Below are 21,919 nucleotides of genomic sequence, written 5' to 3'. Positions count from 1 at the left end.
TTTATACTTTTACTGTGCTTTTCATCTGTGAGTTACTGCAAAAGTACATATTTAAATAAAACCCAAACGAGCTCATAAAATGTGAAGCAATATCAAATGAATCAATAAAATTGAGATGAATCTCAGTATTAATAAAACACAGAGGAATTGTACATTGTTCCTGAAATAAAGAATAAAGATTATGTTCCTGCACATTTAAATCATCATTCAGCAATTTCAAGTTTCAGGAACGGAACAGCTGACACGTCATTCCTGTCCTGCTCACAGCCCGCCACCATGTGGTAACAGCCGGCCATGCAGTTTGTCTTTAATGGCATGTTTCAATAACACATAATTAATCGGTGTAAATACGTGATTTAAATTGTATTTGTTTTATAAATTATATTTATCGTGATAAACAACTGTTGTGATTTGTTGGTAAACAAACGCGTCGCTCTGTGGATTGTGGTATTTCCAGCGGCCCTGAAGGCGGCAGCAAGCGTGACGCGTTTACGGCGAGGCCAGCTCACGCGCTACGTCACTGCTGCTGCCACCATGTTGGATCAGGAAGTAGGCAGAGTCGACGCAGGAAGACCGAGCCGAGTTTAACCTACGGCTGTCGTTTCTCCACCGAAATCTGTTCCCCGTTCTCATCCTTGATATTCCGGTTACATGCTGCGGGGCTTCCTCGCTGCTCGGGGTTGGCGCTTTTCTTCCGATTCGATCGCTCCACAGCACCGAACATGGCCGCTCTAACGCACAGAACCGCGGGCCTCGTTCAGAGGCGGACCGAGGCCATCCGTAGCGCCGCCGCCGAGAAGGAGAGGGAGTCCGGCGCGGAGGAAGACGAGATCCGCCGCGCGGAGGAAGAGGACGAGGACAAAGCGGACTCGAAGGAAACGAGGCTGACGCTAATGGAGGAAGTGTTGCTGCTGGGCCTCAAGGACCGAGAGGTGCGGGCTGCGCTCACCGCGTAGGGCCGGTTAGCATGCGTTAGCTAGTGTTTACTTATCGCGTTGGGTCGCGTTAGCATGCCTTAGCTAGTGTTTACTTGCCGCGTAGGGTCGCGTTAGCTAGTGTTTACTTACCGCGTTGGGTCGCGTTAGCATGCCTTAGCTAGTGTTTACTTGCCGCGTAGGGTCGCGTTAGCTAGTGTTTACTTACCGCGTAGGGTCGCGTTAGCATGCCTTAGCTAGTGTTTACTTTACGCTTTATGCGTTAGCTCGTGTTTACTTTACGCTTACCGCGTAGGGTCGCGTTAGAATGCGTTAGCTAGTGTTTACTTACCGCGTAGGGTCGCGTTAGCATGCGTTAGCTAGTGTTTACTTACCGCGTAGGGTCGCGTTAGCATGCGTTAGCTAGTGTTTACTTACCGCGTAGGGTCGGGTTAGCATACGTTAGCTAGTGTTTACTTTGCGTTAACGACGTTTACCTGTGGTCGCCTTTTATATTTAATTTAATTTGACCACGGCGCAGTTTCCTGGTTGACCTGTTTAGCAGGTGTGTGATTAGTCCGGAGACGTGTCACGTCACCATATCATATATCTTTTTTTGAATCTATTAGTTTAACGTTTGTAGTTGTTGTCGGCTTAAGTATTTGGTGAACTGTGTATTGCCTGTCTGCAACTAACCAATCTATTCCGACAAAAACCGTGTGCTGTTGCGTCACGTCACCTGGACGTTTGATCGCGCCGTCCTACCCGGCGAGCAGGTGCACTACTAACACGTCAGCTAGCTAGCGGCGCCGCGGCTGAATTCCTCCTCCTACTCCTCCTCTTCCTCCCAGGGCTACACGTCGTTCTGGAACGACTGTATCTCTTCCGGCCTCCGCGGGTGCATGCTGGTGGAGCTGGCGCTGCGGGGGAGGCTGCAGCTGGAGGTGTGCGGCGTCCGGAGGAAAAGCCTGCTGTCACGCAAGGTGAGCCGCGCTGACCGGAATACCGACAGGGATCGATCAGTCCGCGTGATGACACGTTTTGTGTCGGGCTCGGCTCGAACGGCAAATGTGAAAATAAGATTAAATAATATAAAGTATGACAAAGAAAACGTTTAAAACGTGTGATGTAGTATTTGAGTTTGGAACTGAAACTGCAAAATAAAAATGACCAAAGTTCCCAAAAGGCAACAAAGACAATTGAGTAGAGAGTTTGGTGAAAAAGCATTCCTGTTGTTTAAGTTGTCTGTCAGAATAATAACTAAAAAACCTGCCAGAATGAACTCGGGAATGAACTTCAGATGGGCTCCGTTCTGTTTGCTCAGGTGATCTGCAAGTCGGATGCCCCGACGGAGACGTGCTGCTGGACGAGGCCCTGAAGCACGTAAAGGAGACGCAGCCTCCAGAGAGCGTCCAGAGCTGGATAGAGCTGCTGAGCGGTTAGAGCGTCCGTCAGCATCCGACGATGACCTGCATTTATAAAGCGTGAATAACCAGGTGTAGAGGGAGGGGCTCGGTGTGTCGTAGGGCACACCAGCCGCCCTCGTGTTGATCGTTGGGTTAGCGGTCGGCTCTGTCTTCCGTCTCTTGGACGCGGAGCATAAATATTATGTAACCCTGCAGCGTAGACCTTGAACGCTTCCCAATCGTGCTGAGCCTTTGAAGCGAGTCGCTTGTTGTTGTTGTTGGAACGGCGTGCGCTGTGGATCCGAGTGCGTCTCGCGCCCTAACGTGGGCGGTGTCTTCCAGGAGAAACGTGGAATCCCCTGAAGCTGCACTACCAGCTGAGGAACGTCAGAGAGCGCCTGGCGAAGAACCTGGTGGAGAAAGGAGTGCTGACCACGGAGAAGCAGAACTTCCTGCTGTTTGACATGACGACACACCCTCTGACCAACGGCAGCATCAAGCAGGTACCTGAGCCCGTCCTCCTGTCCAGGGACCGGGTTAGCGGGTTAGCCTTTAGCGGGTTAGCCACAGCATTCTCACAGCTTAGCTCGATGTCGTCTGTGAAAACGTTCATGGGAAGAGAACCTGAAGCAGAACTTTACGTTCTGCTTCAGGTTCTACCTGACTAGCGCCGCCCACCTGTTGTTGCTAGCAGGTGCTTCTGAATATGTGTTGCTGCTGTGCTAAAATAAGCTATGCTAAGCTGGCTGTAGCTAACCAATATGCTAAAACACCCGGTGTCGTTGCCTGCAGCGCCTTGTCAAGAAGGTCCAGGACTCCGTTCTGGAGAAGTGGGTGAACGACCCCCACCGCATGGACAAGCGGGTTCTTGCCCTGATCCTCCTGGCCCACTCGTCGGATGTTCTGGAGAACGCCTTCGCCCCGCTCCAAGACGAGCAGTACGACCTGGGAATGAAGCGGGTCCACGCCCTGCTGGAGCTGGAGCCGGAGAAGGAGAGCACCAAGCCCAGCGCTAACGAACTCATGTGGGCTGTGGTGGCGGCGTTTACTAAATGAAGACACCTGATTGGTTAGACTGGAGGATCTGGCGACGGTCTGTTATTTAATAGCTTGAAGGACTTCACTTTAACGAGACGCTCTCTTTCGCTTGGGGAGCCTGTTTGTACATCTCTTCCGGACGCCGTGTTGGTGGTAGTCCGTATTAACCGTGCGATCTGATTGGTGGTGGGCTTCACCAGGTAACCGAACAAAGACTGCTTTAACCCGGTCGGGCAGGCCGGACGCACCTGTAAACACCAACGGGGGAGGGGGAGGGGGGGGGGGGGGTTGTAAGTCACGGTGCGTCTGCAGATTATAACTGGGTTCAAGTTTCCCTCAATGGTAAGTAAAAATAATTAGTGTTTCTGGAAGCTCGGGATCAAATCCTGGTCTTGGCTCCCCGCCCCCCCCTGCAGGATGAAGGGCAGCGACGCGTCCATCTGTTGCCCCCCCCCCACCCCCAGACTACCTGGATGTTTACCTGTTCACTCTGTCTCCTGGTTCAGCGCTTCATCGTTGCCGTCGGGGTGAGTCTGGTGACGATGAAGGATTAAACCGATTCCCCCCCCCCCCCTTTGCTGTTTCTCTCATGGGGGGGTCCATCTTGTGTTTGTAGATCACGACGAGTCTTCCATTGCTCTTTGTGTTGCTAATCGCTGCTTTGTGTCGCTTGCCGTTCATTTATCGACTACTTTGCACAGTCGCTCTTCCCGTAGCCACGATCCTATTTATAGTCGTTTTCTTCTGAGTAAATCATTTGTAAAATACCAGATTAAATTTGGAATTCAGCGCCATGGCAACCACGGCTTCCAAACTAGAAGGAAATCCCTCTTATTTTTCTACCGCTCTCGGTCTCGATGAAAGCTTAAATCATTCCTCTTTGCTGTCCCGGCTGAGTTGTGGCGAGCAGCCATCAGAACCGCCCTGCCGGATCGCTGAACGGGCTTCAACACGCTCGCCTGACCCACGGCGCTCCGTCCAAATAAAACGCATGAGCTCAGCTTTTAGCCTCTTTCATGCTCTCCTTGTTTTAATGAGGGTGAATCGGACTCCCCTTTAAGGTGCTCGTCGGTGGTCCGGACTGTCCAGAACCTCCTCTGTTGGCGCCGACACGGTTCCTTCGAGCTTCTTTGCACCAAAGAGATGAAACATGAACGACTGATCCCGTTTCCCAGGAGGAGGAAGTGATGAACCGACCCTTTAGTTTTCTCCTTCGTGACCCGGCTTGTCTCAGTCTGTGTCGTCATTAGAGATTTTGTGGGGGGGTGGGGGGGGGGGGGGGCAGCAGGAAAGCCATCGGATGAGACCCTGCGGTTGTGAATTCATTCTGCGTGGACGTGCATCTTCTGTCATCGCCCCACCTGTGTGAGCAGGTGTGCGGGGGGGGGGGGGTCAGTCCACCGCTGGCGGGCCGTGCATGCTCTGGTGGGGGGGCCGGGGGCAAAGCCTTGTACGTAACTATTAGTCCTGTAAGTGTACGATCTGACGGGGGTCTCCATGGTTCTGTATGCTTTTGTATTACAACAAAATAAAGTAAGGATCCTTTTAAGTGCCTGAATTTAGCACCGTGTCGCTGTGGTCGTTCTTTCCTCTTCATCGCCCCGGACTCGTCTTGCTGGTCACCTGCTGTGGACACGTGACCGCCAGGACCTTCAGGCAGGTGTGGGACACGGGACTGGACATTTAATCGGCGTGGGACACGGGACTGGACATTTAATCGGCGTGGGACACGGGACTGGACATTTAATCGGCGTGGGACACGGGACTGGACATTTAATCGGCGTGGGACACGGGACTGGACATTTAATCGGCGTGGGACACGGGACTGGACATGTAATCGGCGTGGGACGCGGGACTGGACATTTAATTGGCGTGGGACACGGGACTGGACATTTAATCGGCGTGGGACACGGGACTGGACATGTAATCGGCGTGGGACACGGGACTGGACATTTAATCGGCGTGGGACACGGGACTGGACATTTAATCGGCGTGGGACACGGGACTGGACATTTAATCGGCGTGGGACACGGGACTGGACACGTAATCGGCGTGGGACACGGGACTGGACATTTAATCGGCGTGGGACACGGGACTGGACATTTAATCGGCGTGGGACACGGGACTGGACACGTAATCGGCGTGGGACACGGGACTGGACATGTAATCGGCGTGGGACACGGGTGGGAGTTAAGACTTAATTACTTCACCTGTAACTAATGAGTTGTACAAAAATAAAACCAGACAAAAGTGAAACGGCCCTTTAAAATATGTACACGTTTATTTTATGTCTGACAACATCGTTACCTTTTTTTTTATTCTCAGATTTAAGCATTTCGTATCAGAGTTCATCCTGTTACGCTGGTCCGCCGGGTCCCGGATGTCACACGGCGTTCTCTGATCTAATCAGCTCCAGAATCACCCGGATGGTCCTCTCGTCTGCAGCAAGGAAGGAAAGTCCGATGTAATAAAAACCAACCCTCATACTCATGAAGAGACGTTTACATTAAGATGCAGGTATAAATATATAAATGTATAAATGCATCCGGCTGCGTTTACCCTCCAGCTTCATCCTCGGGTTCTCCAGCTTCTTCTCCAGCAGAGAGTCCATCAGCCTCCTCAGGTGCTTGAAGATCACGCCGATGCGGACGGGAGCCTGGAAGGACAAACGACACTCAATGATACTACACCTGGAAGCAGGTCCGGTCTGACGGTCCCGGTGACCTCTGACCTGGAAGTGGATCCAGCCGTCCAGCGTGATGAGCCTCTCTCTGTGCTGAATGTCGATGTCACCGCCGAACAGCAGCAAGGGGAACGGAGGAATCAGGCTGGTGTCCCGCAGGTAGATCTTAGAGTACTTCACCTGTGGAGTGACGAGTTAGCACTGACGGGGGAACACGCACACACGCACGCACACACACACGCACACACACACGCACGCACACACCTTCTCCTGGTACAGCAGCCAGCCGTGCGTCTGCAGGTGGCGGTTGACCGACGACGGGTGGACCTGAGCCTTGCCCTGGGGCGTCTCCACGGTGCAGGACACCCGCTCCAGCGCGTCCACGGAGGGGGTGCACAAGACCCGGGCCACGCTGTCGTAGAGGCCGGCGGTCAGGACGGCGTTCAGGACGGAGATCTGCTGCCTGGACAGCGAGGCCGGGGGCGTCGTCTTAGAGCGCCAAGGGGAGGAAGACGAACAGAAACCTGCCTGCTCCATCATCTTCATCAGCTCGTACTTCACTTCCTGGGTGGAGACCGAAGAGCTGATTTAAGATGGAGGTCACAGGTGTGCGTGCGTGCGTGTGTGTGCGTGCGTGTGTGTGCGTGCGTGTGTGCGCGTGCGTGTGTGCGCGTGCGTGCGTGTGTGTGCGTGCGTGCGCTACCTCTATTGTACTGAGAGCTGCTCGATTGAGAAAGAACTTCCTACAGTAGGACGTTTCTCCTCTCTGACCTTCGGCCTGGGAATTCTTCCACCTGAGGGCGACAGGAAAACGTCCGTCAGAGACGTCTCCGCGGCGGCAACCAGGTCGCCGTCTGAAGTCCGTACCCCAGGTACGCGCTGTATAGCGTCAGGTGATCCGAGTTGGCCAATGACAGGGCAGCTTTGGCCACGTTCGCCTCCTCCTTCCTGTTCAGTGGCGTGGAGAACGGCGACTTCTCAGTGATGGCTGCTGCGATGGTCGCCTGAAAAAACGAGTGAGCGAAATGAGCTCAATCTGCCGGCACTGAATGAGTTAAACATTCCTGGACCCGATGGGGGACGCCGACGCACTATGGGCTCCAGGCAGCCGAGGATGGCGCCGTAGATCAGCATCTTCCCGATCTTCACGTTGACGGGGAGACTCGCCAGGTGGTGTCCCAGCGGGGTGAGCAGGTGAGCGGTGAGTTGGCACGCGCCCATCCTCCTCAGCAGGCTGACGGCGTTGCTCACAGACTGGGGCTGGGGGGGGTCCGGGGCCCGGCCCAGGAAGTCCTCTGGAGAGCCGTACTGGCATTTCTGAAGGGAGATCAAGTATCTGAGGAGCTTTGGGTTTGTCCCGCGTGCAGCAGAATGCCGGGGGCCGGCGTCCGGTTTACTCACCATGATATGAAGGCAGAGTTCCTCCAGCGGGACCCGGAGTATCTCTGGGATGGAATAATCCATGAAGGCGTTAAACCTGCGCTCAAACCAAACGGGGCGGATCAGACAAGAGGGACACGATGTAATGAAGCCAAACACCAAAGCGAGATCGTCCGGACCTGAACTCGGGGTAGAGTCTGAAGCAGAAGCCGCTTCGGACCCGTCCTGCCCTCCCCTGCCTCTGGAGGGCGCTGGCTTTGGAAACAAACGTTTCCACCAGAGAGCTCATCTGGCTGCTCTCGTGGAACCTGAACACACCGCGAGATGATCGATTTGAGCTCCAGTCATTCTTCTAGTTTAAGCTGCTCTGGGCCTAAACACGTCGGCATGGCAACACAAAGTGGGCGAACACGGCGCAGACATCCTCTCCCGTTAGCATGCCGCTAGGCACCGTTAACGTCAATGTTGTAGAACACGTGTAAGCTAACAGATGCTAAAGTGAAGACTTTTCTAGAGTTGTTCTTACTTATTCTCTTTAGTCTTTCCAGTATCGATGACAAAAACGACGTCAGGAATAGTCACGCCCGTCTCAGCGATGTTCGTCGACAGGACAATCTGAAAGAGCAGCAGCCAGCTGTTAGCTAAACCAGATGTTCGTTTCAGAACAAACACAATCATCCACTCAAGCGGGACGGACGAAACAGAAAGATCTCATTACTAGCTCTACCTTTCTAACTCCAGCAGGGGGCACTGTGAAGGCAGAGGCCTGGTCCTTAGAAGACAACGTGGAGTGCAGAGCAACCAGCCGGAACCTGAACGAGCCAATCACAGGCCACGGTGAAACCACATGGAAATGTTAGCGAGTACAGTGTGTGTACAAATATTCTGAGTACATTCAGTGTTTCTACGCCACCTGTTTCTGTCCCTGAACCTCTGGTCTGAGGTCAGAAGGTCAAAGAGCTGCTGGATGTGAGCCAGACCAGGGAGGAAGACGAGGACGGCGCCGGCCACCTCCGCAAACTGCGGCGATTTGTCTGGCAGAGCATGAAAAGGTTCAAACACGACATGTGGGACAAAACGGTTCAGGCAGGCGGCCGGAGAGGACGAGGACGAAGACGGGGACGAGGACGAGGACGAGACGTACCGATGTAGTCGATCAGCTCCACCAGTAAGTCCATGTTGATCTTATTGGGGTTCATGAACTGCAGGACCTGCCGAGTCCTGCTGCTGAAGTGGTCGAGGCCTGGACCCAGGTCCCAGCCAGGGAGGGAGTCCCTCATGATCGCCTCCTGGAGCAGACGGGAGTCACATGGTGAGGGCGCCGCGACCCCCCCCCCCCATCGGGGCTCCAGGGAGCGCTTGTTACCTGGTGCTGGAACGCCTTGCCACCTTTCTGCGTGACGGAGACGCAGACCTCCTCTTCGTCTTCGAGGATTCTCTGGCAGTACTCGGAGTCCTTCTCCAGGACGTAGCCAGTCTGCTCCACGATGTCTTCCAGGTGGGACACCTGGAGACAGAAGCAGGGGGGCTTGAGCCCCGCCCCCGGCGAGCCCAGCGTCCGTTAGCTCACCTCCACTGGGAAGGCCCGGCCGGGGACGCTGATCACCGGGCAGCGGTGGAAGTAGTTGGAGAACTTGTCGCAGTCCACCGTGGCGCTCATGAGGATCAGCCGCAGGTCCGACCTCCTCATGACCACGTCCTTCAGGATGGTCAACAGGAAGTCCGACTGGACGCTGCGCTCGTGGACCTGAGGAGAGACGCTCTTAGAACCTCGCAGGCCACGGAAGGCCCCGTGGGAACGCGCGGACCTCGTCGACGATGACGTGGGTCAGGGCGCTGAGGTGTCTGTCGTGCTGCAGCTTCCTCAGCAGCACGCCGGTGGTGCAGTACAGGAGGCGGGTCCACCCCCCCGACTGGTTCTCCATCCGGATCTGGTAGCCGCACAGCGACGTCTGGGGTCACATGCCATCATTAGAGCAGCTGAGGGTCGGGCCTCCCAGATGTGTGAGCGAGGCGAGCCTTTAACCTTTGACCCCGGCCCGTCCTCGCAGCCCAGCTCCTGGCTGACCCTGCAGGCGAGGCTCATGGCGGAGATCCTCCGGGGCTGCGTCACCACGATGCTGCAGGGCCGCGCTGCTCCGCCTCCTGCCAACAGCTCCTCCAGGAGGAACTGCGGGATCTGAGTGCTCTTCCCGCTGCCCGTCTCCCCGGCCACCACCACCACCGGGTGGCGCTGCAGAGCCTCCAGGATCCGATGGCGATGCTGGAAGACTGGAAGCAGCGCCCGCTCCGCCTTGATGGGGTCAGAATGCACCTTTAATTTAACCCGGTCCACCATGGCGGGCCGTCCAGCCGCCGGCGGCGTCCCTACCTGCAGCCTGCGGGCCAGCGGGGACGTCCTCAGCCGTTTGAGGAGCTCTCTGGACGCCTCCAGGTCTGCCGCCCCTTCCTTCCCCCCTCCTCGCTTCACACTCTCCTCCTCCAGCGCTTCTCCTTCCTCCTCAAGCTCCAGTCCTGCCAGGTTCTCCCAGGACTCCTCCGGCTCCGCCTCCCCCGCCCCGGCTCGCCGGCCTGCGGATCCAGACTCCGGCGCCTGGCTCTGGCCCGGCTGCTGCTTGAGTCTGCTCAGCAGCCGGGAGATGAACTGGTCTCTGGGCTTGTTGGCGGCGGAGCGGCTCTCCTCCTGCTCCTGCTGCTCGTTCTCTCTCCACTCCAGCCACACGTCTCTGTAGGTGGGGGGGAGGAGCTGGTGCACCGACTGGCAGGAGGAGAAGCAGCGGGGTGACCACGGGGTGACCACGGGGTGACCCCGAGGGCCGACGCCGACATCCCGTCCACGTCTCACCTGTCCCTTGACCAGGTTGTAGAGCCCCAGCGTTGCTGCCAGATGCTGCGCCTGCATGCCGTCCTCGGTCAGGATGGTTGGACACACCTCCAGAACGTCGTCGGGCCTCTGGACTCGCACCCTGCTCAACGCAGTCGCCGCTGATCAACCCCCCTTCAGATCCTCCTCTTCAGGGACGCAGAGACACACTTACTTGCATCTCCAGTATCGTCCCACGGAGACCTTGTGGAAAGCCGGCGGTGGACTCTTGGGCAGGTTTTTCCGGACCCAGTCGATGAGGAACTGTTTGGGGGACTTTCCCGTCCAGCTGCGAGCCGTGTAGTCAAAATTACGGATGTCCTTCGGCTCGTTCTTTTTCACAGCTGGAAGGGAAAATGGAAAACGGCGATTAGAGCGTTTTCCACGGCGGAACCGTTGAAGCGCTCCGGCGTGCGTTCGGACCTTTCTCTGCAGGGGGGGCTTTGTCGGCTCGTTCAAACAGCCCGAAGACGAGCTGGTCTCGGTCCTCGCCGACGGCAGCGGCTCTCTTTGCACCCTGAGGAGCGTCTACGACTTTCACCGCCGGGTTGAACACGGGGTGGGACTCCAGCTGCTTCATCTCTACGGAGAGAAGAGTCCGTTTGTTCGGCGCCAGCCAGAGACGGCTGGACGCGAGCGGAACACGCCGACCTTGCTGGATGACGCGGATCCTGTCCTGGGACGTCCTCTGGCCCGCCTTGTCCCCCTTTAGCTTAGCAGCAGCCGCCACTTCTTTTGTGTCATACAATTGAGCAGTGAGGCCCAAATACGAGTCATTCTGTGCACGCACACACACACACACACACACAACCTATGAGCTAATGTCAGGCTAGCGGCACAGCATGGTAGCTTAGCATAGCATGAACACTGGCATCAGTTATCCTGCAATAAACTGAAATATTTCTTTACTTAAAGAAGTCTCAGTCCTTTTTTCTTACTGGATCAAACTTCTCATCCAGTTCAGGATTGTGCATCTTCATCCGTCCTCGCTCTTCGTCCTCCTCCTCCTCCTCCTCCTCCTCGCTGCTCTGCTCAGCGTACCTTAAGATCCAGTCCTTCACGCTGGCAGCCTCGTCTTCCTCTGTGGTCTGTGGAAACACGGCGGTCACCACAACCAGCCAGTGCAGCAACGCACTCCTGCGAGCAGACACACACCTTGGGGGGGTCTTTGCGGCTGTTGCTGGGTACTTTGGGGCTGGGGGGGGCAGGCAGCTGGAACCGGGGCCGGCTCTTCTGGCTCTCCTCCTGCATCTGCTGGCTGAAACCTTCCGGGAGCTCCTCTGGAACGAAGACAGGAGACGTCACAGGTGGTAAGAGTCGGCTGAGAAAGACGCCGTCCTCCCGTCGTCATAGCGACGGCGTCCTACCGTCTCTCAGGTTGAGGCAGAGCCAATCCAGAGCCGAGTGGAGATCGCCGCCGTACAGCACGCTACTCTTCATCGCCTCCTCGATGTGCTCCCTCTTGAAGTTGAACTTCTGGAGCGCCGTGTACAGGTCCTGCAAGACGGACAAGCTAACACGAAGCAGAGCTCCCACAGATCGGAGACGGGGGGGGGGACGGGACGGGGGGGGGGCTCACCAGCAGCTTCTTGGTCGTGAGTCTGCCCGATATCGGCCCTTTGTCCCCGTTCTCCTCCCGGAAGTCATTGATTAGCTTGATGATCTTCTTCTCCAGCTCCGCCTGTATGCTAACCTGCATCGAAGGGTCAAACACACCTGAGTTTCAGGTAAGGTCAGGAGGGTTACTGACCCAAACGCTAACTGATGCTGGTTTAAAACACTGGTGGATTAGAATCTTTCTAGTCCCCGTCCCCATCCCCTGAGGGACGGGGACGGGGACGTCCGTCCGCTCACTTTCAGGATGGACTTGTCCGAGGCTGCACCTGCGTCCACCTGGGCGGCGCTGGACAGGCTGTAGGTCTTTGGAGCTGGAAGAGGGAAACAGCATCAGGCAAACATTCGATGCTGTTCATTCAGAATCAGGCGTGATGATGCGATCAGAGACGCGTCACTCAGGTGAGGCTGGAGGAACGTCTACAGAACACCTAAACATGAACGCTGCGGTGACGTCATTCAGGTGAGGCTGAGGAATGTCGGACCTTTTGATTTACTCTCTTTTGCTGCTTTGGCCAGTCTGTTGCCGGCTGGCTGTTTCTTCGCCTCCTCCGCCACGCCGTTCCTGGCTTCAGGAGCCCCAGCCCTGCCCGGGGGGGGCACCGGGGGGGGCGCCCGCGCCGCCGACTTCTTCTTCTTTCCGCCCATGATGTAACCGGAACGCCGGCCGAAGCTCGCCCCCGTTAGCGACGGGCTGCCGAGTCAAAGACGGAGAGTCTGGTCGCAAACGCGCAGCTCCTTCTCATGTCGGGTGGGAACACTTTTGGGCAACGCGGCTGCCGTACCGGGAATACAGTATTTCCGGGGAGTAAACTCGTGGTGCATTGTGGGAAGCGTGTCTTTAGCAAACATGGCGGACGCCTTTGACGACGGGCTGTTCAGCGTGTTTGACGATGAACAACAAACGACCGCTAGCAAGAAGACGCCTGCTGGCTCGGCGCCGGACATCGGGTAGGTCCGAGCGGCTAAATGGAGACGAGGACGGTTAATGGCGATGAACGTCACTTCCTGTCCGCGACTTACACTAGATGAAGCTAGTCCGTGCTAGCTAGCTAGCTAGCGCAGCAGCGGTATCAAAGCGAAACGCTGACTAGTTACAGTAATAAGTCTTGACTCTGATTGTTGATTCATTTATTGGGTTTGTACGAGTTCACATTTTAAGCCGTTTTTGTGTGACGTAGATGGTCGGATATGAAACAGCCAAGCTGCTAGCTAGCTAGCTAAATGTAGACAAACCACATGTGCAGAGTAATGTCTGCACACACCAGGGAAATAAAACGTTTTCAGACGTCGCGAATGAATACGTTAAAGCGTATCCGTGTTTAGCTGCTGCGTGGGAAGCGGGCCCGATGGGATTGTTGCACATGCATATCCAGCTTCTTGTCCAAGTGCCACCGGTGCAGTCTGTGTACTAAGTTTTTATTTTCCCGTTGTGTGTGCACATTATTTTGGCTGACTCTATCTTTGTTTTTGTCTTTTGCAGAAAGGTTTTAGGTAAGAATGATGCCGGCAAGGATGCTGGTCCATCGGCCCGCGGCAAGAGGGAGGCGGACGACGGCGGCGAGGACGTGGTGCTCGGGAAGAAACCTCGACATGAGGCGGTGTCGGCGAGCGACCTGAAGTGAGACGAGTTCATGTCAACATTAACAACGTGAAAGCCGAGTTCTAGCTTCAGATTATAAACCCCGATCAGCTGCCATTGATTCCTCGCGTTTAGTCATCCGCGTGAAGAACTCGGAGTGCCGTGAGGTGGAACGCCCGGCTCTGATATCGCGGTGCAAACTGTGCTTTGTTTTCCGTAGTGAGGCAGAATTTATGCCCCAGGTGAGGGTGGAGCAGGTGGAGGCGGTGGAAGGATGCTCGCACGAGGTAAAGCAAGCTTAATACTTCTGATGTAGCAATCGCACCGATCGATAAAGGTTGCTTCATGTAATGTGGTTTTAACGCCACGTTGCTAATTGCTAATCGGTTTTTGTTCAACAGGTAGCTCTGCCGGCCAGTGACCAGTACAAAGCATTGAAAGCACGAGTTGGGAAGGCGGCGAAGGTACGCCGTTGCTTTCCAACCAGTCGGCTGGTTCTCCTGTCGCGGCGCCGGGCTAGCAGTATGACCTGCTTTCCGTCTTGCAGGAGTACCCTTTCACCCTCGACCCGTTCCAGCGTGAGGCCATCTTGTGCATCGACAACAATGAGTCTGTGCTCGTGTCTGCGCACACCTCTGCTGGCAAGACCGTGTGTGCTGAGTGAGTATCAGTCGACACGAGGTCAACGAGGGTTTCATGGGAAGGCGTGACCCCAGCTCGACCTCTGTCACCCTGGCGTAGATACGCTATCGCCTTGGCGCTGAGAGAGAAGCAGAGAGTGATCTTCACCAGCCCCATCAAGGCCCTCTCCAACCAGAAGTACCGAGAGATGTACGAGGAGTTCCAGGATGTGGGACTGATGACGGGCGATGTCACCATCAACCCCACCGCCTCCTGTCTCGTCATGACGACAGAGGTGAGGCCTCCCGCCCGGCGGCGGTGCGGCGGCGCGGCGTGGAGCCGTGAGCCTCATGAGCCGTTCTCCTCACAGATCCTGAGGAGCATGCTGTACCGGGGCTCTGAGATCATGAGGGAGGTGGCGTGGGTCGTCTTCGATGAGATCCACTACATGCGAGACGCCGGTGCGTGCAGAACTCGGACCAAGCTCCGCTCGGGTCCCGCTCGCTGCGTTCCACTCATGAGTCCGTGTCTTTCAGAGCGTGGCGTCGTGTGGGAGGAGACCATCATTCTCCTTCCTGACAACGTGCACTACGTCTTCCTCTCGGCCACCATCCCCAACGCCAGGCAGTTCGCTGAGTGGATTTGCCACCTGCACAAGCAGGTGAGTTGTTCCGATTGGACGGGTCCGGATCAGGATCACGTCTTTGGTTTTTCTGCTCGATGGATTATTGATCACGTGTTTCTGTGTCCTGCAGCCGTGCCATGTGGTCTACACAGACTACCGGCCCACTCCGCTGCAGCATTACGTCTTCCCAGCAGGGGGCGACGGCCTCCACCTGGTTGTTGATGAGAACGTAAGGCTGGACACTGAACTGCCCTGTGCAGGGGCAGTTGGCTAATCCCACCACGAGTCTCGCTGCTCTCATTCCTCTCAGGAGGTCGTGTCTTCAGACCTGAATGTTTGTCCGGTTGTTTTTGTGTTTCTGTTGCCACAATGAGGCAAAAAACAACTGATTTTACCGCAAAATGTTGTGTAGAGGCTTGGATCAGATCAAACCCCAGCGTTATTGATATTTTGTTAATGTCAATCTGAATTATTTTGGAGCGTAACATGTTCTGTTTGTCTTCAGGGAGACTTCAGGGAGGACAATTTCAACACGGCTATGCAGGTGCTGAGGGATGCAGGGGATCCGGGGGGCAGCAGTGGAGGGGGCAAGTGGGACCCGAGAGGGCGCAAAGGGGGCACTAAAGGTGTGTGTGTGTGGGTGTGTGTGTGTGTCTGATTGATAATAAAAAGCCTTCGGTTAAACGTCTGGTGGCTCCTGCAGGTCCGTCCAGCGTATTCAAGATCGTGAAGATGATCATGGAGAGGAACTTCCAGCCCGTCATCATCTTCAGCTTCAGCAAGAAGGAGTGCGAGGCGTACGCGCTGCAGGCGGCCAAGCTGGACTTCAACAGAGGTGTGTGGACCCCGGGGGGGTTCGGAGCAGGCTCTGGTTCTCCAGCAGGTTGGGCGTGGCCCCAGTGTCCTCACCTGGACTGTGGACACTGAGGTCCAGGTGTCTCGCTGAGGGACACGGAGCTTTGAACAAGAGGATCCTGTTGATGCTTAAACCGGTTTTCGTGTTCCTGATCCAGACGATGAGAAGCGGCTGGTGGAGGAAGTGTTCAACAACGCCGTGGACTGTCTCTCAGACGAAGACAAGAAGCTCCCCCAGGTGAGGAGGGCCGCTCTTCTTCCTCATGCAGTCTAGCCGCCATGCCAGATCTGTCTTTGCTATCTGCTCCCGTCCCAGGTGGAGCACGTTCTCCCGCTGTTGAAGAGGGGGATCGGGATCCATCATGGCGGCCTGCTGCCCATCCTGAAGGAGACCATCGAGATCCTGTTCTCTGAAGGGCTGCTGAAGGTGCGGCGCTGATTCTGTTCCTCTGGTCCAGCAAGCACGGAGGAGAAAGGATTCTGCTCCACTTGATTCGTGTTTCAGGGTCACGACGCGGCCGTTTCTACTCTGAAACGCTCTGGATGCAGACATAAACGCCTTTGAAGGCGCCGCTGGGCTTCTCTGGGCGCCATCGAACGCCTCACGCTGAGAACGAAGTCGATGTTTTCCTGTCTTCCCAGGCGCTGTTCGCCACGGAGACGTTCGCCATGGGCATCAACATGCCGGCTCGCACCGTGCTCTTCACCAGCGCGCGCAAGTTCGATGGCAAGACCCACCGCTTCGTAAGAACGCGTTCCCATCCGCGCACTGCTCCTCTATCTCTGACCGGTTCTGTGTGTCCGGTGGAGGCGCAGCAGAACCTTCTGGACCCTTTATCAGGTCCGCAGCTAGCGCCGCCACGTAAACAGCCACGTGGTGTTTACAAGAACCGGGCTGGCCGTGTCCCGGATCGGCCTTCGTCTTCACCTCACATGCATGGATTAGCGGCGCGCACACACACACGCACGCACACACACACAGAAACTCCAGAGCTTTATGAGGAACATCTGCTGCGACTGGTGGAGCCAAAGCTCCACGCAGGCTCGCTCAAACACAGCTGTCGTTCCAGGAAGACACTTAAATCAAGCGCAGGCCTGAAATACTGAGCGGATCCGTAAACGGCGTGGAGCCGGAGCCGTGTGTGACGAAGACGAGAGGTCTTCACCATGCCGAGTCTTTCGTTTCATTACTTCTAAAAGACTCTTTTCTGTGTCTGAATGTTTGAAGATCAAATGATTTTTATTTCAGACACTATTTATTTATTTATTTTGTTTTATTCTATTTATTTCAGGCGGAAGCGTTTCTTAATCTTAGTGCAGGGTCGTATTACAGTATTACAACAAGTATTCAATTATATGTACACAGAAGAATGCATCTGTGTATCTGCGAGCTTCTTATTGTCGGTTGATCATCCGCCCTGATCCGACGTGGGACCCCGTGTGATGTAGATTACGTCGGGCGAGTACATCCAGATGTCGGGGCGAGCCGGGAGGAGAGGGATGGACGACCGGGGCATCGTCATCTTCATGGTGGATGAGAAGATGAGTCCGGCTGTGGGCAAACAGCTGCTCAAGGTAGCGTCCACGCGGCGCTGCGGCGCCACGGTTCCGTCGGACCAGCTGCTCTGTGATTGGCTGCTCGTCTTGCAGGGCTCGGCCGACCCTCTGAACAGCGCCTTCCACCTGACCTACAACATGGTGCTCAACCTGCTGCGGGTGGAGGAGATCAACCCCGAGTACATGCTGGAGAAATCCTTCTACCAGTTCCAGCACTACAGGGCTTTACCCGGTGTGGTGGAGAGTGAGTCCGCCCCCCAGGCCCGCCCCCCAGGCCCGCCCCCCAGGCCGTCGCTCCCTGGCTCCCTGTCCTGGTTCTCGCGTGAAACGTGATTCCTCTGTGCAGAGATAAAGAAGTACGAGGAGCAGTACCACGCCATCGAGATCCCCAACGAAGACAACGTGGTCACGTACTTTAAGATCCGGCAGCAGCTGGCCAAGCTGGGCCAGGAGATCCAGGAGTTCATCCACAGACCCAAATACTGCCTCCCCTTCCTGCAGCCGGGGCGGCTCGTCAAGGTAGGCCGTCGCTCCATCTCGCCCCGGCCCGCCCGGCGGCCGTCCCTCCGGCTTCTCACGTCCTGCTTTGTGTCTCCGTCCCTCAGATCAAGAGTGAGGAGTCCGACTTCGGCTGGGGGGCCGTGGTGAACTTCAGCAAGAAGGCCAACGTGAAGGTGCGTCTCGGTACCGCGCGTCAGTCCGTGCCTGCTGGGGCTGATGCGGCTTTCCGTTCAGGCCGGCGCCGACCCAGAACCGCTGTATGTGGTGGAGGTTCTGCTCCACTGCAGCAAAGACAGCGTGAAGGACGCTGCGACCGAGGCGGCGAGACCTGCCGGCCCGAAGGAGGCCGGAGAGATGCAGGTGGGCGAGCAAAGTCCGATCCCGTCCACCGATGTGGGCGGTCTCTGAGTCCGTTGTTGTCCAGGTCGTCCCGGTGATGCTCCACCTCCTCACGTCCATCAGCTCCGTCCGTCTTTACATCCCCAAAGACCTGCGGCCCTTCGACAACCGGCAGCTGATGCTCAAGTCCATTCAGGTAGAAGCATCAGGACACGGCGAGGGGGAGGAGCTCCAACCAAAGGGGAGGGCGAGCCTTCTGAAGCGGTTGCTTTTTGTTTTGTCCCTCCCCAGGAGGTCCAGAAACGCTTCCCAGACGGCGTCCCGCTCCTCGACCCCGTGGACGACATGGGCATCAAGGACCCCGCCCTGAAGAAGGTCATCCAGAAGGTGGAGGCCTTTGAGCACCGGATGTACTCCCACTCGCTGCACAGCGACCCCGACCTGGAGGCCGTTTACTCGCTCTGCGAGAAGAAAGCTCTGGTGAGAAACGGCGTGAAGCCGAGCCGAGGGAAACGCCGGCGAGCGTCGGCGTGAAGCCGAGCCGAGGGAAACGCCGGCGAGCGTCGGCGTGAAGCCGGGCCGTGGGAAACGCCGGCGTGAAGCCGGGCCGAGGGAAACGCCGGCGAGCGTCGGCGTGAAGCCGAGCCGAGGGAAACGCCGGCGAGCGTCGGCGTGAAGCCGGGCCGGGGGAAACGCCGGCGAGCGTCGGCGTGAAGCCGAGCCGTGGGAAACGCCGGCGAGCGTCGGCGTGAAGCCGAGCCGGGGGAAACGCCGGCGTGAAGCCGAGCCGTGGGAAACGCCGGCGAGCGTCGGCGTGAAGCCGGGCCGTGGGAAACGTCGGCGTGAAGCCGAGCCGTGGGAAATGCCGGCGAGCGTCGGCGTGAAGCCGGGCCGAGGGAAACGTCGGCGTGAAGCCGGGCCGAGGGAAACGCCGGCGTGAAGCCGGGCCGAGGGAAACGCCGGCGTGAAGCCGGGCCGTGGGAAACGCCGGCGAGCGTCGGCGTGAAGCCGGGCCGTGGGAAACGTCGGCGTGAAGCCGAGCCGTGGGAAATGCCGGCGAGCGTCGGCGTGAAGCCGGGCCGAGGGAAACGTCGGCGTGAAGCCGGGCCGAGGGAAACGCCGGCGTGAAGCCGGGCCGAGGGAAACGCCGGCGTGAAGCCGGGCCGAGGGAAACGTCGGCGTGAAGCCGGGCCGAGGGAAACGCCGGCGTGAAGCCGGGCCGAGGGAAACGCCGGCGTGAAGCTGAGCCGAGGGAAACGGCGCCGAGCGGATTTATTGCTCCTGGACGTAAACGACTGTTATCTCCCACTCGGTGACTGATTGTTGCTTCGGTTAGATTATCAGCGGCCTCTTAGCCGACCACACGGGTCGACTTTGACCACGGAACGGAATGGTGAGGCAGCAGAATGAAACGGGAAGGTTGACTTTAACGACCCCGATCGGCGATGACGTGCATCCGGAGGAACGGTCTCAGAAACCTGGACTCTGTTCGTGTGTTCGGAAAGTTAACGCCGCTGAGAGGAAGGAGAGGGATGCCTCTGAAGTAAAAGGCGTGTGCGTGTGTGTGCGTGTGTGTGTGTGTGTGTGTGTGTGTGTGCGTGTGTGTGTGTGTGCGTGTGTGTGTGTGTGTGTGTGTGCGTTAGATCGCAGCAGACATCCGGGCAGCCAGGCGAGATCTGAAGAAAGCTCGCACCGTCCTGCAGATGGACAAGCTGAAGTGCAGGAAGAGAGTCCTGAGGCGCCTGGGCTTCGCCACGCCGTCTGATGTCATCGAGATGAAAGGCCGGGTCGCCTGTGAGATCAGCAGGTAGCGCCGGATGCTTCCACCTGTGGTTCCCCGTTTGGCGGCGTAACGCCCCGTCTGTCTCCTCCCAGCGGCGATGAGCTCCTGCTGACTGAGATGATCTTTAATGGCCTCTTCAACGACCTGACGGTCCAACAGGCCGCCGCCCTCCTGTCCTGCTTCGTCTTCCAGGAGAACGTAGGAACCCAAACGCCTCCAGGTCCTCCGGGTCGCCCCAGAGATCCCGACGTTGTCTTTCTGTCCTCCAGGCCAGCGAGATGCCCAAACTGACCGAGCAACTGGCCGCGCCTCTGAGGCAGATGCAGGTGAGGCGACGCCGCTCTGTCCCGGGCGCCGGCGTCCTCGCGTCTCGACGTCCCGGGATCAACGTCCTCTGGTTTCAGGAATGTGCAAAGCGCATCGCCAAGGTCTCTGCAGACGCCAAGCTGGAGGTGGACGAGGAGACGTACCTGAACCAGTTCAAGCCCCACCTGATGGACGTGGTGTTCGCCTGGGCCAACGGCGCCACCTTCGCCCAGATCTGCAAGATGACCGACGTCTTTGAAGGTGATCAAGAGGCCGATGAACAAAAAACGTGATTCAGATCCAGACGTGTGTCCAGGCCGGCACCCTGGACCCTGGACGCCAGCGAAGACCTGATCCTTCTCTAGAAGCCTCGCTCTGACGTGCGCTCTCTCTCTCTCCTGCAGGGAGCATCATCCGCTGCATGCGCCGCCTGGAGGAGGTTCTACGACAGATGTGTTCCGCAGCCAAAGCCATCGGCAACACGGAACTGGAGAACAAGTTCGCTGAAGGTGAGAACCGGAGCGAGGAGGGGGAGGCGGAGCCAGATTCCTCTCGCGTCACCGTCGGGGCTTTTAATGTTCCAGCCTGTTCGGATGGAGTGAAGCTCGAATTCGTTCTTTGTTTGTGTCTGCAGGAATAACGAAGATCAAGCGAGACATCGTCTTCGCTGCGAGTCTCTACCTGTAGCGACGCCCCCCCCCCCCCCCCCCCAGATCCCTTCTATCTGAAGGCCTCGGGTTTTATTTTAGACTATTTAGGTAAAATGTTCTGCATTTACTCCCAGAGGTTCAGTAACTCTCCAGCGGATTTACTCGGGCCCGGAAGCGCACCGGGAACGTTTTTCATTCAGGCCAGCGGAAAAAGCTGGCAGGATTGTGCTGAGACAGGAAACGCACGTCAAGCTTTATTTTCACGTGTACATCCGACGTGTTCTCTGGTTGCATCCGACGCTTCTCTCGTCTGAGACGTTTGTACATGCGTCTGACATTTGGTTGTCTTTTTGCAATAAAGGCCCGTCCGGGTTCCCGTTTCTACCTACAGATGGAACAGAAGCACGTTTGTTCACTCTGCTAGCGGCAGGCGGTCCAGAGAAGGCAACGCGTGAGCGTCTGCCCCCCCCAGCGGGACGGCATTTGGGTTAAAGAGCTGGAGAACGGAGGCAGGGACGAGTTCAGTCTCTGATCCCAGACCAGATCCTGGTGCCGGGTCATGAAGCGGACCCTTGGTGGGTGCGTGCCTTAAAGTCCGCCCACTCAGCAGCTGCATGCGGATCATTGGTGGGATCTGCAGAGTGGCCCGTCCCGTCCTGCAGGCGCGGCCGGTTAGTGGCGTCCTGATGGAGGACCGGCGGTCAGAGACGGCGGCGCCTTCCGGAAGCTTCCGGGCGAGCCGCCGGCTTCCTCGGGTACGTTTCAAATCCATGCAGGGGGCTGGACGGGAGCTGGAACTGCTGGGGCGGGGAGGGGCGGGGGCCGCCGGTAGCCGAGTTACGACTCTAAGCGGTTTCCGTTGGTCGTGCATTCTTGCAGGTTTGGGTCCGTTATGGTTTCCTCTGCGCAGGGATTCTCCAGTGGCTTGAAAAAGTCTGACACAAAGAACACCTACAAGATGGGGGGGGGGGTTACTAAAGCCATCAATGGGGGGGGCAGCACTGAGTGTAGTTCAGACATGACTCACCACCAGGATGGCCATGAGGGCCCCCTGCAGGAGTCCGGTCAGCACGTCGCTCCAGTGGTGTTTGTAATCCGACACCCTGGATAATCCCGTGTACACGGAGGCAGCGATCAGGAAAAACTGCAGCGTGGGTCTGAGCAGGCGGGCCCAGTCGGCCCGGAGCCGAGCCTGCAGGTAG

At 57.1% G+C, this 21,919-nt stretch overlaps 3 protein-coding genes and 1 long non-coding RNA gene across 4 annotated transcripts; 2 read left to right on the top strand and 2 right to left on the bottom strand.

Moving 5' to 3' along the window:
* The first annotated feature begins 554 nt into the window (after window positions 1–554).
* Window positions 555–4,618, top strand: LOC137908441 (Golgi phosphoprotein 3-like). The gene is made up of 5 exons (XM_068752846.1): window positions 555–932; window positions 1,766–1,901; window positions 2,239–2,352; window positions 2,663–2,823; window positions 3,113–4,618. Exons 1-5 carry the CDS (start codon window positions 723–725, stop codon window positions 3,374–3,376), a joined length of 885 nt encoding a protein of 294 aa, XP_068608947.1. The 5' UTR covers window positions 555–722; the 3' UTR covers window positions 3,377–4,618.
* A 1,004-nt stretch (window positions 4,619–5,622) lies between these two features.
* On the bottom strand, window positions 5,623–12,594 carry dhx29 (DEAH (Asp-Glu-Ala-His) box polypeptide 29). Its single transcript, XM_068752624.1, has 28 exons — window positions 12,384–12,594; window positions 12,139–12,212; window positions 11,864–11,977; window positions 11,652–11,781; window positions 11,440–11,564; window positions 11,223–11,372; window positions 10,936–11,062; window positions 10,708–10,866; window positions 10,460–10,628; window positions 10,267–10,387; window positions 9,793–10,179; window positions 9,448–9,714; window positions 9,230–9,373; window positions 8,992–9,168; window positions 8,788–8,928; window positions 8,566–8,710; window positions 8,335–8,455; window positions 8,149–8,233; window positions 7,948–8,036; window positions 7,601–7,729; window positions 7,443–7,518; window positions 7,134–7,358; window positions 6,909–7,045; window positions 6,745–6,835; window positions 6,306–6,605; window positions 6,090–6,221; window positions 5,918–6,014; window positions 5,623–5,797 (listed from the first exon to the last, which is right to left on the bottom strand). Exons 1-28 carry the CDS (start codon window positions 12,544–12,546, stop codon window positions 5,742–5,744), a joined length of 4,131 nt encoding a protein of 1,376 aa, XP_068608725.1. The 5' UTR covers window positions 12,547–12,594; the 3' UTR covers window positions 5,623–5,741.
* A 144-nt stretch (window positions 12,595–12,738) lies between these two features.
* Window positions 12,739–20,800, top strand: mtrex (Mtr4 exosome RNA helicase). The gene is made up of 27 exons (XM_068752682.1): window positions 12,739–12,849; window positions 13,382–13,519; window positions 13,701–13,767; window positions 13,882–13,944; window positions 14,028–14,140; window positions 14,222–14,396; window positions 14,472–14,562; window positions 14,638–14,762; window positions 14,857–14,955; window positions 15,232–15,352; window positions 15,430–15,561; window positions 15,740–15,819; window positions 15,898–16,008; window positions 16,224–16,325; window positions 17,031–17,156; window positions 17,232–17,382; window positions 17,485–17,657; window positions 17,744–17,812; window positions 17,874–17,999; window positions 18,064–18,174; window positions 18,270–18,458; window positions 19,622–19,785; window positions 19,854–19,959; window positions 20,031–20,087; window positions 20,166–20,328; window positions 20,472–20,576; window positions 20,702–20,800. The coding sequence occupies exons 1-27, from the start codon at window positions 12,749–12,751 to the stop codon at window positions 20,752–20,754; spliced, it is 3,111 nt and encodes a 1,036-aa protein (XP_068608783.1). The 5' UTR covers window positions 12,739–12,748; the 3' UTR covers window positions 20,755–20,800.
* A 140-nt stretch (window positions 20,801–20,940) lies between these two features.
* On the bottom strand, window positions 20,941–21,913 carry LOC137908298 (uncharacterized). Its single transcript, XR_011105966.1, has 2 exons — window positions 21,745–21,913; window positions 20,941–21,668 (listed from the first exon to the last, which is right to left on the bottom strand). It is a non-coding gene; the product is annotated as an uncharacterized lncRNA (long non-coding RNA).
* Between the last annotated feature and the right edge of the window lie 6 nt (window positions 21,914–21,919).

The sequence above is a fragment of the Brachionichthys hirsutus genome, chromosome 19 (genome assembly GCF_040956055.1).
Source record: "Brachionichthys hirsutus isolate HB-005 chromosome 19, CSIRO-AGI_Bhir_v1, whole genome shotgun sequence".
In the NCBI taxonomy this organism is placed as follows: Eukaryota; Metazoa; Chordata; class Actinopteri; order Lophiiformes; family Brachionichthyidae; genus Brachionichthys; species Brachionichthys hirsutus.
Note: the sequence above shows the minus strand (reverse complement) of the source record. Positions and strands in the feature narration are given on the sequence as shown.

Bases quoted from the DNA above. Each gene is read 5' to 3' on its own strand.
- LOC137908441 (XM_068752846.1), top strand. From the start codon at position 723: ATGGCCGCTCTAACGCACAGAACCGCGGGCCTCGTTCAGAGGCGGACC. The intron at 1,902-2,238 runs GCCGCGCTGACC...CTGTTTGCTCAG, and splicing joins CCTGCTGTCACGCAAGGTGA to GTGATCTGCAAGTCGGATGC. The intron at 2,353-2,662 runs GTTAGAGCGTCC...GGTGTCTTCCAG, and splicing joins CTGGATAGAGCTGCTGAGCG to GAGAAACGTGGAATCCCCTG.
- dhx29 (XM_068752624.1), bottom strand. From the start codon at position 12,546: ATGGGCGGAAAGAAGAAGAAGTCGGCGGCGCGGGCGCCCCCCCCGGTG. The intron at 8,456-8,565 runs GTACGTCTCGTC...ATGCTCTGCCAG, and splicing joins GGAGCTGATCGACTACATCG to ACAAATCGCCGCAGTTTGCG. The intron at 6,222-6,305 runs GTGTGTGCGTGC...GTCACTCCACAG, and splicing joins GGCTGCTGTACCAGGAGAAG to GTGAAGTACTCTAAGATCTA.
- mtrex (XM_068752682.1), top strand. From the start codon at position 12,749: ATGGCGGACGCCTTTGACGACGGGCTGTTCAGCGTGTTTGACGATGAA. The intron at 19,786-19,853 runs GTAGCGCCGGAT...GTCTCCTCCCAG, and splicing joins GTCGCCTGTGAGATCAGCAG to CGGCGATGAGCTCCTGCTGA. The intron at 20,088-20,165 runs GTGAGGCGACGC...CTCTGGTTTCAG, and splicing joins CGCCTCTGAGGCAGATGCAG to GAATGTGCAAAGCGCATCGC.